The sequence below is a fragment of the Sycon ciliatum genome, chromosome 6 (genome assembly GCF_964019385.1).
Source record: "Sycon ciliatum chromosome 6, ocSycCili1.1, whole genome shotgun sequence".
NCBI lineage: Eukaryota > Metazoa > Porifera > Calcarea > Leucosolenida > Sycettidae > Sycon > Sycon ciliatum.
The window spans coordinates 21,551,342-21,564,499 of record NC_088648.1 but is presented as its reverse complement, the minus strand read 5'-3'; the positions used below and the strand labels follow the sequence as shown (position 1 = coordinate 21,564,499).

The window sequence follows — 13,158 nt, the reverse complement described above, 5'->3', positions numbered from 1 at the left end:
GTATGTAACGCCGCATCAAGGCAACCAACTTTCATGGTGCTCACTGTCCGCGTTTGAAGCAGAGCTGTAGTTTAGTGCGGTGAATATATGGTGTATGATGTGTCCGTGCACTGTTGGGTACCGTATTTCCCCGATTATAAGTCGCACTCGATTATAAGTCGCACCCCCATTTTCAGGTTTGAGCAATTTTGTTGCGATATATTCACTTCAGTAGTAAGTCATGCTCGATTGTAAGTCGCAACCCCTTTTTTTACCCTGAATTTTAGTGTAAAAAGGTGCGACTTACAATCGGGGAAATACGGTAACCGACGTGCCGGATTACCGACGTGCCGGATAACTGACCGCTGGCAGAGAAACGACTTTCAACTGTACAGTACACATTTCGTAAAACTTGTCAAGGCGTCCATCCTTATTGGGCGACCACCCTTATAAGGCAACTATCTGCATGTCCCAGAGAGCCACTGCAACTACACTAGGACCAAGGGATTGTATTTCCGAGCAGTCGAATGACCCGTTGGATAAGATGACTGCCTGTACACTACGACCGCACTGATAAGGTCCCTTTAAAAGCGGTCGCCTTAGACACATCTCACCGTTGAAAGAGCATGGCTGATACCAGAGCATTGCTTGGGGGAGGGGTTGTGACTCCATGGAAATCGGGCTAAGGCGGTGCACCCAAGTGTACGCGTCCATCTGCAATGACTACCGGTATGTGACTTCTGTGTTGCTCAATGCGTTGTGTAGCAGGCTGCCCCTACCACTGACACGGCATGGCAAAGCAAGGAGTTCCGCAACTGGCTCCCGCACCTGCAAGCAGCCCTCACCTACAACGCAATTCGCATGGCTTGCTTTGCAAAGGGCTTGATTTCCGATGGGCAGAAAAGGCTGCTCATGGCTACAGGAGACTCTGCTAAACACAACGAGCTCCTGTTGGACATTTTAAGTGGTGGCACAACAGAGTCCTTTCGCATTTTCTGTGACATCGTGCGTGAAAAAGAACCCGAGCCGAATTTCACCAGTTTCCTGAAAGAGATGCAGGCAATGCTAAATTCTGTTTGGGGTAAGCATAGGTACCTGTCTATTGTGTATAGCCATACGTATTTTAATCACTGCTAGAGGTTTTAGAATTCCCTCTCTCTTTCTCTCTCTCTCTGCTTGCAGTAATGTTCTCTGGTGATTTGAAGGAACTCAGTGTCCCTTGCGGCATAGCTGTGTGTGTGTGTGTGTGTGTGTGTGTGTGTGTGTGTGTGTGTGTGTGTGTGTGTGTGTGTGTGTGTGTGTGTGTGGCTATGTCTAACATAGCTGTTCGCTATCATCGCTTCCGCGATGGGCAGGTCTGAGGTGTGTGTGTGTGTGTGTGTGTGTGTGTGTGTGCGCGTGTGTGTGCGTGTGTATGTGTGTGTGTGCGTGCGCGCGTGCACCCGTGGATGTGTGTGCATGTGTGTGTGTGTGTGTGTGTGTGCGTGCGTGCACGTGTGTGTGTGTGTGTGTGTGTGTGTGTGTGTGTGTGTGTGCGCACGCGTGCATACTTGGCTTGGTCTCTTCGCGTGCTAGTAAGTTTGAGCGTGTACATTATACGCCCTTCTCATGCTTCTGCTGCTATCTCGCTGTGCAGTTACTCCCGAGTGCAGGAAAGCCTGCGAGGAAGTGACGGACCTGATGAAGGCATTTCCAATGGAGGCATGCAAGCAAGTACTCGACTTTGCTGAAAGCCTGGATAAGCAGCTGAAGTCGCACCCCGTACGCCTGCCAAACGCGACTTCTAGTTCGCATCACGAGCAGCATCCGGACGGAGGTACTGTAAACGCCTTGTATAATATGACGAAGTTGTTAAATACAAAACGTAATACAGAGATCCCTACATGATAATGCTATTGCTAGTGAGCGTTGAGAATGAGCGAGAATCGTTACCTGAGGTTCGCGTGAACCGGTCAGTTTTAGGAAATCCGTTATATTTGCAGCTCGTTAGAATAATGGCTTTTACAGTGTGTTAGGCGTGGCTGTCGGTCGTCGTGGTCACAGACCCATAGGACAGGTCTACCCTTGTTAAGGCCACACGTTTTTATTTCTATGTTTCTCGTCACCCGCGCCGCGCGCATACGAGCCAGGAGTCTGGAAGGAAAAAAAGAAGAAGAAAAACTGTGCTGCACTGACTGTGCATGTGGGGACCAGCACACTCATGCACATGTACATAATGTGGCCTGGCCTGCGCGACACATAATGCAAGGACGGCATTTTTTGTGCGCAATCTAGCTGCACATGCACAGATTGTGATAGAATCTCCTACCACATACTAATTGCTAACTATGGATGCTATTTTGCATGGTGTATTGGTGGATTTTAGTGTGAACAAAGGTCTAATAAACTTTTTTCATTTTTCGATCATTTTTTATTTTTTCCACCTCTCGCATACGTTTTTAGATTTTCAGGTGACGAGAAACATAGAAATAAAAACGTGTGGCCTAATAGACAAATCAGATGACTTCAACAATTGTGTCTTGTAACGAGTATGGCCTACTACGTGTATCAGGACGCGCATGCCTGTATACGACTATTAGCAAGAGTACATAACCCCCTAGCAAGAGTACATATCCCCCTAGCAAGAGTACATAACCCCCTAGCAAGAGTACATAACCCCCTAGCAAGAGTACATAACCCTCACCCCCAGAGTGTGCAACGCCTGATCCAGCTCTGCATAGGGTCTTGGTGGAGCGTAGTCGGATCTTCGGATGTCGTTCGTACGCTCCACACCAGCGCAAGGCCGGGCGCCGTTATTTTTGACCCGAGAATCCCCGCGACTCCCCCCCCCCCCCCCCCCCCGGGTTCCCCTCAGATGTGCACGGTATTATGACGCAAAGATCCGATTACGCCCGACCAAGACCCTATGCACAGCTGGATCATCAGGCGTTGAACACTCTGGGGGTGGGGGTTATGTACTCTTGCTATTAGGCACGATTCGTCAGGGGATTTTGGATGACTGTCTACTCATAAATTTTGTCTTGTACCCAGTGTGGTCATGTGACTAACAATGGTAGACATGTAGTGGGAGTGGGGATCTACATTGCATATACTGAATTGTAATATCAACCTCATCAGGCTTTTGTTAGAAAAGCAGCGTGGCAATCCCAATAGATGAGGTCTGAGCAGTGAGAGCGCAACACAGATACGTGTTGTGGACGTGCGGCTCTGTGTGTGTGTGTGCGTGTGGAGCCTGTGGCGAAGCCCCCCATCTGTGGTACTTGTACGCGCAGTTTTCGACAGCCATGAATGTAACGCTATTCGCGCTTACGCTGAGTCTGACATTCCCGGCCCGGTGGACAACACGCCTCCTCGTTTGCCCCTTTACGGGGCCACATAGCCAGTCATGGCAGTGGAAGAAGGAAGAAAGGTGTGCGTGGGTGTAGGCATGCATGATGGTATGAGTGTGTGTGTGGGGGGGGGGGGAGGGTGGGAGAGGAGATACATGTTTACATTGACATAATAGTACAGAAGAGCAGCTTGAGTGAATGCCTGTGTGTGTGTGTGTGAAGTGCTGATTGTTTTCGTTTGCTTTTGTACTATCTTCACAGCACTTCGGAAGTGGGTGGACTTCAAGGCCATCAGCATCCTTGAGCGGCGGGAGAGGCTGAAACGCATCTGTAATGTTGTGGCCGGGACCTCCCAATGTGTGTATGGTGTTGGACTGCACCTTTTGGCAGCGGAATTCCCGGCCGGCGGTCCGGACGCGGTGTGTTCTCTTTTGGGTTATGTCAGTGTGTTGATTTCAAGGGTTGATGAAACATATACAGTCATATCACTAAACACTCACATAACTTAGGTATTCGAACAGCAGCAACGCAGAAACAACTCCGGTCACATCAGCGTGTGAGGACCGTCACTAGCTGCTCTCCAGGTGTTGTGGTATCCGTAATCTGAGAAGCTCACTGGGGCTGTTGTATTTCATGATTGGCTGCCGCGAAGGCGGACAGTGCTGCAGTGTTGCAGTGAGTGGGCTGCACAAGATGCCGGTCGGATACGGGATGAGCCCGCTAACTGTGTGTAAGCGAGGCTGCAGAGGCGGAAGTGCTGGTGCGAGAGATCGCCGGTGGCTGTTTGACTGCATGAGCACAGGGCATGGTGTGGCCAAGCCACTGTAAGTCTACACATTTTCGGCGTGTATAAATTTCGGCCTCCCTGGGCTAAAACGCCTTTCGGCCACATTCAAATTTCGACCTGTACTGCTGCTGCTTGTACACACTGTCACACTGAACCTTGCAAGACAACATTTTCGGCCAAAAATGCCCGGGTTGAAAATAGCTGAACAAAAGACATGCGCCGAATATTAGTCGACTTCCAGTATGCAACGAAGGCAGTGTGCCGCGCACTGGCTCACACTGAGTAGCCACAGTTGCATGGTCTTGATTATGGGTGCTTTCTTACTCATCTCAAGTCGGGTTTTCATGTGTTACTAGAGAGGTGAAGATGCACGCTATTTCCGACGTAACACACAATTTCACGCCGAATTTGGCATAAAACTCCAAATTTCGATGTGAGCTGTGCAGGTCACTCGCGTTGTTTTTCGACGCGCGAGCCAAATAGCGTGAGTTGAACTTTCGCATCACGTCAGAAATAACGTGCATATTTAAAACCTCTCTATTGATTCTCGCAACCTGCAGGCAATCACTAACAAAGCCCATCCGGGGACAAGCCCGTTTGAGTTGTTCGACGCAGTGACAGAACTGTGGGGCATTCATTACGAGCACATGAGCGGCCAGGACCTGCATCAAGCTGTGAAGAGTGCGATTGGGAGTGGAACGGCGAAGGACGTCGAGGAATTCTGCATTCTCTGAAGTGAGTGATTATTCGCCAGCTGGTGCGTTTTGATTTGTTTCTACCAGGGCGGCTGGTGTGTCTTGAACTCCACTCCCCGGACCCCGAGCTAAACGATAATGATATTGCCAGAACAAGTGCTTTTACAGAAAGACGAAGACCATGATGAAGGCGAGCGACACATTGTTGCAAAATGCTGAATCATGGATTAGAGTGCTGCATGAAATAGCACACTGAACACTAGAATAATGTACAGTCACCTTTGCGAATAACGACACTCGGCGGGGCATCAGAAAAGTGTCCTTATTCGTGAAGTGTCCTTATACTGTAAAAGCCATATACCGTATTTTCCGGGGTATAAGCCGCACCGGGGTATAAGCCGCATCCCCCTTTTTGAGGCAAAATATTGACTAAAAGTTGGTATTCGGAGTATAAGCCGCACCCACAAACCAAGATTTTTCACACTCATTGACAAATGGCCTTTCTACAAATTTATTATGGTTATGGAGGTAAATACCATGTTAGATCAGATTATGAAGTGTTAGTGCACCACAGGTTGCTGCAGAGATGTTGGTGTATTGCTGTATTGACTACAGATCACTCCATGTCATCTGCACTACATGTATTCAGTCTCGCTGCCACTGATGTTGATCAGCAACACAGGCGCGAAGCTGAGTCGAATGACATGTCACATGACGTCAGCATGCATACTGATGTATGCTTAGCATTCATTCGCGCAAGCATATTCGGTGTATAAGCCGCAGGGGCGATTTTGGTTCGATTTTTAGCGAAAAAAAGTGCGGCTTATACCCCGGAAAATACGGTATATAACGAAGTGCTAACTCTAACGAGTTAACGAAGAGAAATTTGTCGTTAAAATAGAAATCGTTATACAGAAATCGATACATATACTGTCCTATCGAGCGTTGAGAATGAGTGAGAGTCATTACCTTTGGTACACGTAAACTAGTCAATTTTGGGAAATCGTTATATATGCGCCTCGTTAGAATAATGGCTTTTACAGTATCCGAAGTCCCATTTGAATGTATGTAAACCCGTAGTTTGTATAGAATGGCATGCATATCGAAATGAAGCTCTTTTCATGTTCTATGTCAATGTGTACTTTATTTTCACATTACAAATGAAAGGAATTACAAAGTCACTATGCAAGGGAGATAGATTGAAAAATTAGCCTTTTGGAGCCATGTACAGGGACATGTACAATACGCACATGTACATGTATGATGATTACTGTATATCGTGTACATATGCAACTACAGTTGCGCTCGGTGAAATCCGGCCCGAAGTGCAAAGCCGGCGCCGCGAAGCCAGCTCCCATTACATCACTGGCGATTTGTGTGTATGAACTCAACTGTACGCACCTCGTGTAAAAGTTCGGAGTGCACGTGTTGCATGCTAAAAGCAGTTCAAAATTTCTTTCATTCACTTCACGAAGTACAGCTCAAGATCAAGAAGAGATAGAGAAGAAGGACACGGCCATTCCCAATGTGTGGAGAGTGTGAAGAGAATAATTCCACATCGCTGCGAGAATGCTGACCAGCTGGTGCAGGCACTGCACCTGGAGTGGGACTCGTTGGCTCCTGACACGGTTTCCCCATACGTGGAGTCAATGCCACGTCGTGTTGAAGCCCTAATCGAAGCAGACGGTGGCCACACAAAATATTGCTGCTCTGTGTATGAAATAAACTGCTTCGAAACGATCTCCATCTTCTTTACTTGTGCTGAACTGAAATGAATGTTACGTCTTTGTTTGGCGCGGATTTTACACTTTGGTGTAAGCATGCATGCGTATGATCTGAGTACAGCACATGCACAGTTCATACGGCACACGTGCACACTAGCACTTGTACAACTTTGAGGGCGTCAAGGGCCGCATCAGTACTGGGCGCCAGTTATGCACTTCGGGCCGGATTTCACCGAGCGCAACTGTACATGACATTATAGCTGTGCTGATCACTCCAACTATTTTGAAGCAAAATAAAAATTAAAGCACCCCCCCCCCCCTTGGCTGCATCTTCTTGCATGTGTGCCTTTATCTTTCCCGATGGGTTCTGGTACTTCTGCATGACAGGTACTTGAAATAGCTGTCAAAAGCCCAGAAAGTCGTTATTCAAGCAGTGAATATGACCTCGGGGCACTAAAAGCATGCTGCTATTCGCGAATTGTTGTTATTCTGATAGTCGTTGTATCCGAAGTTAAATGTATACAGTAAGATGGGACTTTGCTCTGGGCATGGAAATTCTGTCCGTATTCGCGAATTGTCGTTATATCCGCAGTCGTTATTAGCGAATTGTCATTATATCCGCAGTCGTTATTAGCGAAGTTGACTGCACACAAAATGGGGAGGAGGGGGATAAAACAGCCATGCAACAGTAAAGTCCGTTTGTACATACGTACAGAACGTGCAAAGACACGCACAAGGAGAAAGCGTGCCACAAACAACACAACGTGCTAGCGGAACGAGAAGAGAGCACTTCAAGCATGGCGATACAAACGAAACGATGCCATGCAGGACCGGGAAGAGCAATGGCGTGCGAATATGATGATACGCGCGATGATGATGTCGCATTACGTCACTCCATGGCTAGGTTCTGCGAATAATACATCATCAGTTGATGAACATCGGCGAAGTCACGGACTCGCGCTACCGACTCGTACTGCATACATATTTGAAAAGCTGGTGACTCGCGGTTGTATACTTGTGTGACGTCCTGTCCATTTGAAAATCTCTCTAGCTGCGCAACAGTACATCAAAACACGCTCTGTGAGCAGTTTTAAGTTTAGGGGTGAAACGGTTACCCTGTAAGGTTGCAAACGGCTACGTGGCTTAACGGGCGGGTTATCGGGTACCCTTTAGCAGCCAATAGTAACAGTTACTATACAATAGCCTTCCGCAATTCGTGCCAGGAGGACATGCGATGTCATGCAATTCACAGCAAGTGCACTACATTGCAACAAGCGCAGCATGCACACGTACTGTGCTACATGCAAAACAGTCCAAATTGTCATATGTATCAGGATTGAACCCACAACAACACATTCAAACTGTATATCGAACTGTACGACTGTAGAATCCAGCTAATAAAACCGCACCGTACCGTCGTACACGACTAGCGGGTACTCGTTGGCTAACGGATCAGCCGTTAAACAGACGGGTACCCGAATCACCCCTTTCACCCCTCGTTTTAATACCCATCTACTCCCGTATACAAAGTTCATCTCTGTGATCTCACAGATCTGACCTGTTCTGGGCAAATTATGACGTCACTGATTTTAGTGAAACTTCCATCTGCTGTGACCATGCTAAATCCGAAACAGAAGCCCTGACCAACCCGAGACTGTCACCAGCGGTATCAGGGCATTTTTTAATGATAGTGTGAAGTCTTGATTGTAGGGTGAACTTCCCCTTTACTGTGTGTGTGTTTTTTGTCTTTTGGAATTTGATGTGTCATGTCCCTACCACCGCTTCAGGTGTTTGAAGTCGGCAATCACTCTGCTTGTGCTTCGAGTCATGCAGTCGTCGTCCTGCCAACGTTGGCACCCATTATCACTGTGCTGCAAGTTGTCCGGACGCGGAGGTGATCCTGCGTGGCCCACACTGCCAAGCACACTCATACAGTGTTACTCAATGAAATCCGGTTGCGTCACTCTAGTTTGCGCCTTGCATCATTTCGCAGCCCAGTGTTCGCAGGTCTGGGGCCGCGCAACGCCCGGCGTGTACCTGAGTGATGCGACTGGATTTCATTGAGCAACACTTTATAATATTATCTCCTGATTCTCCTCTTACTCTTAGAATAGCTTGAACTGTCCACCTCTCCACATTGCGCTCTTGATTTTGGCCCACATTCACAAACACCATACTCCATAGCGAGGAAGTTAGTTCCGTTCTTGGATAGATGCTCCCTATCCTCCAGACAGCTGTTTCGCTCATTGAGAGTTAGAATAGCACTAAATAATACTAGCCAGAAGGAAATAGATTCTGGCTAAACCTATTGAGATGTTGATGATGTATGGCGATGACTGTGCCACTTAGTATCATTATTTCTATTGCACTTGAATAGTTTGCAGGCAACCTGCCTACACTCAAGAGAGCACTGTATTTCACACAAATCCATTAGAAGTATCGTTTCAACGTTTCGGTCTTCATGACCATCATCAGGAATGAAGTGGACATGGAAAAAACATCTATTCAAGTGCAATGATGAAGCTGTGTGAAGCGTCCTTCAAAAATTTTGAAATTTTTATTTTCATTTAATAGTTCTATTGCTGTTCTAACTGGGATTTACTGGGTGTTAGCGGCCGTCAGGAGTTCCTTCCGGAAGGGGCGCGAAAAACTACTTTTACTTTTTAAACTTGATATCTACACGTCACATGTTTGTGTAATAATTATCTGCTCTTCTCTTCTTTTTCTGCACCTTGTTTTTCTTTGACATTGCATAACCGGCCCTGTGACATCAGGTACACGCTTGATAAAGAAATTTTTCAAATTCAGTTTGCCCTCATGCCACTATACACGTATGTGACACAGCCTATGTCATACATAATGTACATGCACGTAGCCCGCATGGGGCACAGGGGGGGGGGGGGGGGGCGGGGGCTTGTGCACCCCCCCCCCCCCCCAACAAAATTCGACTTATGTTCAGCATGCACGTAAATGACCATGAATGACATGCACCAGCCATCCTATGCATTTTATGTGGCTGTGCGCCCCCCCCCCCCCCCCTAAAAGGGAGACCAGATACGCCCCTGATGTACATGTACATGTATCATAATATGAATGGGGGGGGGGGGGGGAGCATAGCCCGAAGCGAAGCCCAACTCTCCCTCCACGCACTACTCACCCTGCAGCCTGGTGACCTCTGTTGTCTCAAAAGATGCTATGCTATAGCTACGCCTCCTTCAATCACATTATGTACAATCAGTGTAATGCAGCAACATTGGCATGCAGACACTTTGGCATTGCATGCTTTGACAGGAGAGAGACAGATGGCGGTAAATGCAGTCGACTCCACTTACTTATGAGCTCGCATAGTGATATAGCGAACCCTTGTCCATGTCCTTGTTTGAACCCATACAAAATCGACCCTTTATAGCTAGTACGAGCGAACAGTTTTCGTTTATAACGAACCAAATCTTGTAGTACTACTAGCACAAGTCATGTACTCACAGCACAATGTTACTTATTGTTAGGAGCCGGAGTCGAGTATATTATTAAATTTTATTATTTTTGTAACAACCGAGAGAGTGAGAATGAGAGATATCCATGCTGGGAGTCTAATGTCGCCATAGTGATTAGCAGCACCGGCCCGGCGCGCGGTCGGCTTGAACGAGTTACCAGGTACGTGTCATGATTGATGATGTCGCACAAGCCAGGCCAGGATCAGGAGTCGCGAAAGCCCTGGCCTAGGCTTCAGTTCAACTACCGGTAACTAACCCGTACTTAAATTAAATAAATTACTGTCTTTACTTCACAAGTTAGTTCAGGCACTAGAACTATAAGTATAATATGTACTGTACTAGTAGTAGTAGTACTAGTAGAACTTGTAGAAGCAGGAGTCGTTTGCAAGCTAGCTAGCTTCATTGAAACATCAATCACTGAACGAACAGTTTTAGTCGACAGCTTCCACGGCTTCTTTCCAGGGTCCAGTTCCTCTCTAGAGCTACGCTGTGGCTCCAGGGCCTCGGCAAACAGCCAACTTCTTCGCCCAAGCTTATTGCAGTAAGAAAGGCTAGGAAGTAGTTTGTAAGGAGGTGCAGTGTGTACCCGCCAGAAGTGGGGAAGCAAGGCGAAGCAACTGATTTCGGTAATCTGATAGATCACCACTTGCTGTAAGTACAAGACAATGTCACTGCCAATGGCTTCGTTGTCCATCTCGGGCAAAGCTGTTCATGGCAGGCCGCCGGGCCGCACTGCAGGCGGGCTGGGCAAGCCATTGCCGTCGACGAAAGGAAGGGCGCTCGCTAGCACCTCAAAGCAGCCAAGCAGCGGCGTGTCCACGTCCGTAGGGACTCCTAGCTGCAGCAGCGACGCCAGCAGCAGTTCTGCTCAGTCCACATCGGCCGGTGTGGGTCGAGCACCGCAGGCCGGCGAGCCTCAGGCGTCTTGCTCTGCTTCGGCGACAGCATCGACCAGCTCAGCAACAGCGCGGTCCAGTTCGCATGACATCGGTATAGTGCGCCGACCCGGCATGGCCCCGGCGGCTGCCACAGCACCGAAACGACGAGCGGCGACTGTGACGGCACCACAGCCCAAGAGCATGAAACGAGGAAAAGTCTGGAACGAGGAAGTCGAAGACGGTAAGCGACCTCGGCTTGCACAACTCATTCCTCCCCGTCCCCCATTGAAGTAATTGACTTGCATGCGATTGAGGAGGATACAGTTCTTGTATGCCAGGAAAGGAGATTGAAGGAGGTCACGAGGACGAAATGAATCTACCGTTGGGTGCTGCACCCAGTGCCCGCAGTGTCGCCAGGGCGCGGTCTAGTACTTAGTAGTAGTCCTGGGAAACAGTTGCTCCGCTGCACCCATGGTTTCCTACTTACACTTACCGTACATTCAGAAAATGATATCCTAGCTTTTGGCCATTAATGGGTCAAATTTTGAGTTTTGTCCCAATTTTTTTGGCAACCCCCATGGAATGCTCTTCATTGTGTTTTTGAAGTCTATTTCTCCGAAGAGCAAGCCATAACGAGAATAGGATTTCAGCCTGGTTTTGCCCCCAAAGCACTGAATTGAGGAAAAACCATGAAAATCCAGGCTGTTCACTGCACGTGCATAACAGTACATTTGCGGGTCAAACCACAGTTGAGGCACCTTTTTGGACCCTTTTTTCAAGTTTCGAATCTCGCGGCCCGGCACTGTACAGTGTACCATAAAATCACGAAAAATCACCAAACACGGGAGCTCTCCAGAGCCGGCGCTCGTCTTTTTCTGAATGGACTGTGGACCGCGCAGTACATCTAACATGGAGAGAGTGGGCAAGACTAAAACATTATTCGGATTGGGGAACTGCATACACTGGTGCCAGAGAAACTCCAGCACATCCGCAAAGGAACTGGAATTATACTTCAATACCGGGAAGAATGCCGGGACCTGCTCTACTTCATCGTCATCTCTCACAGCAGATTATGTTGGAAATTCTCCCAGTACACTAGCATCCATCTTCAAGTCATGAGAAATGAGAAACCAGAAACAAAACAAAAGGTTTGAGTGAGGGTCGTACTGTATCAATTTTATATATTACAACATCTCAAGATGCAATGAAAACTGCGGCCAATGTGAAGAAAGTGGGTGATAGCCAGCCATGGCGATAAAGATGAGTAAGGGTTACAAGGGAAAACGAAAGATCTAAAAATCAGTATTTCGGCCCTGAAACGCCCTTTGGCACAATTGGATCTGATCAGGATCACTCAGCGCATTCAGGAACCCATTCAAGAATAGGCCCAAGAGTCGATTCGAGAATAGACCGAACAGGGTGACTTGAACCCGGTACCCTCCGTTTATCTACTATGATCTTAGACCACCCCACTATGCCTGTCTACGCATAGAATTATCTACAATGTACACGATGTTTTGTGACCTGTCCATTTTCCCTGTAGCATACCGGTTTCAGCTGGCTGGCTTTCGCGATGCCACCGAGTATGAGCATTTTCACAGTGGAGATCTGGTAAGAGGTTTCGCTGATATGGTGCTTTGAACTTCACATAATAGTCAACATCAGCAACATCAACAATAACAATTGCCGATGGTGCCATCGTGAGAATAAAGAATTCAAACAAACAATATCTCTTATTGGCCATTGGCCATCGCGAGAATAGAGATTTGAAAAACAACAACATACGTAAGAAAGTCCATTGCTAACCACAACGAAGCTCGTACTTTTCCGCCAACTTTACTTGACACTTGACCCCAAGTCCAAGTCAAGTGGGCGGAAAAGCGAGCGCTCCAGTGTGGGGAGCAGCCAACTTTCCTATGAAAATCAACACAATTAAATAATCATGGAAGTGGCTACCACATCGTATTCACAGAAAAAGTATTATGCGGAGTATAAACCTCACCCGGATTTTTTGTTACGATGTGCACACATCTACCATGGTTATCACTATCAATTTGAACTGATTATGTCCACAAAGAAAGATATAGGGCTTGAACGTGCTACTTCGAAGTACATGGCAACCAGGCTGTTGTCATGAGAACACTGACTTATGAATCCAATCAGTCGGATCTAGTTTTGGCTCGTGGCACGGACAACAGCAGGGCCGGCGGAACCGCTCCGGTCGGTCTGGCCATGGCCGGACCAACTTTTCGGCAGCCGCCGATTTTTTTAG

At 47.6% G+C, this 13,158-nt stretch overlaps 3 protein-coding genes across 5 annotated transcripts in view; 2 read left to right on the top strand and 1 right to left on the bottom strand.

Annotated features, from left to right (window-relative positions):
• The window catches only part of LOC135819662 (uncharacterized), a 223,066-nt gene that overhangs the window by 152,350 nt on the left and 57,558 nt on the right, over positions 1–13,158 (bottom strand). The gene's annotated exons all lie outside the window — the stretch shown is intronic.
• LOC135819646 (uncharacterized) lies at positions 748–9,296 on the top strand (the record flags this gene model as incomplete). Its single annotated transcript, XM_065332894.1, is given in 5 exon segments — positions 748–1,060; positions 1,616–1,795; positions 3,570–3,727; positions 4,656–4,830; positions 8,302–9,296. Coding segments are annotated over 4 exon segments (825 nt in total), but the record flags the coding sequence as incomplete, so codon positions are not given.
• The window catches only part of LOC135819672 (uncharacterized), a 72,754-nt gene continuing 69,949 nt past the window's right edge, over positions 10,354–13,158 (top strand). For 2 of the 3 annotated variants that reach the window (XM_065332924.1, XM_065332923.1), the window contains exon 1: positions 10,354–11,127. In XM_065332924.1, coding sequence (XP_065188996.1) covers positions 10,674–11,127 — 454 coding nt within the window. In that variant the 5' untranslated portion in view covers positions 10,354–10,673. Of the gene's footprint in view, positions 11,128–12,429; positions 12,498–13,158 lie in introns of all 3 variants that reach the window. The other variant, XM_065332922.1, reaches the window with a different exon arrangement.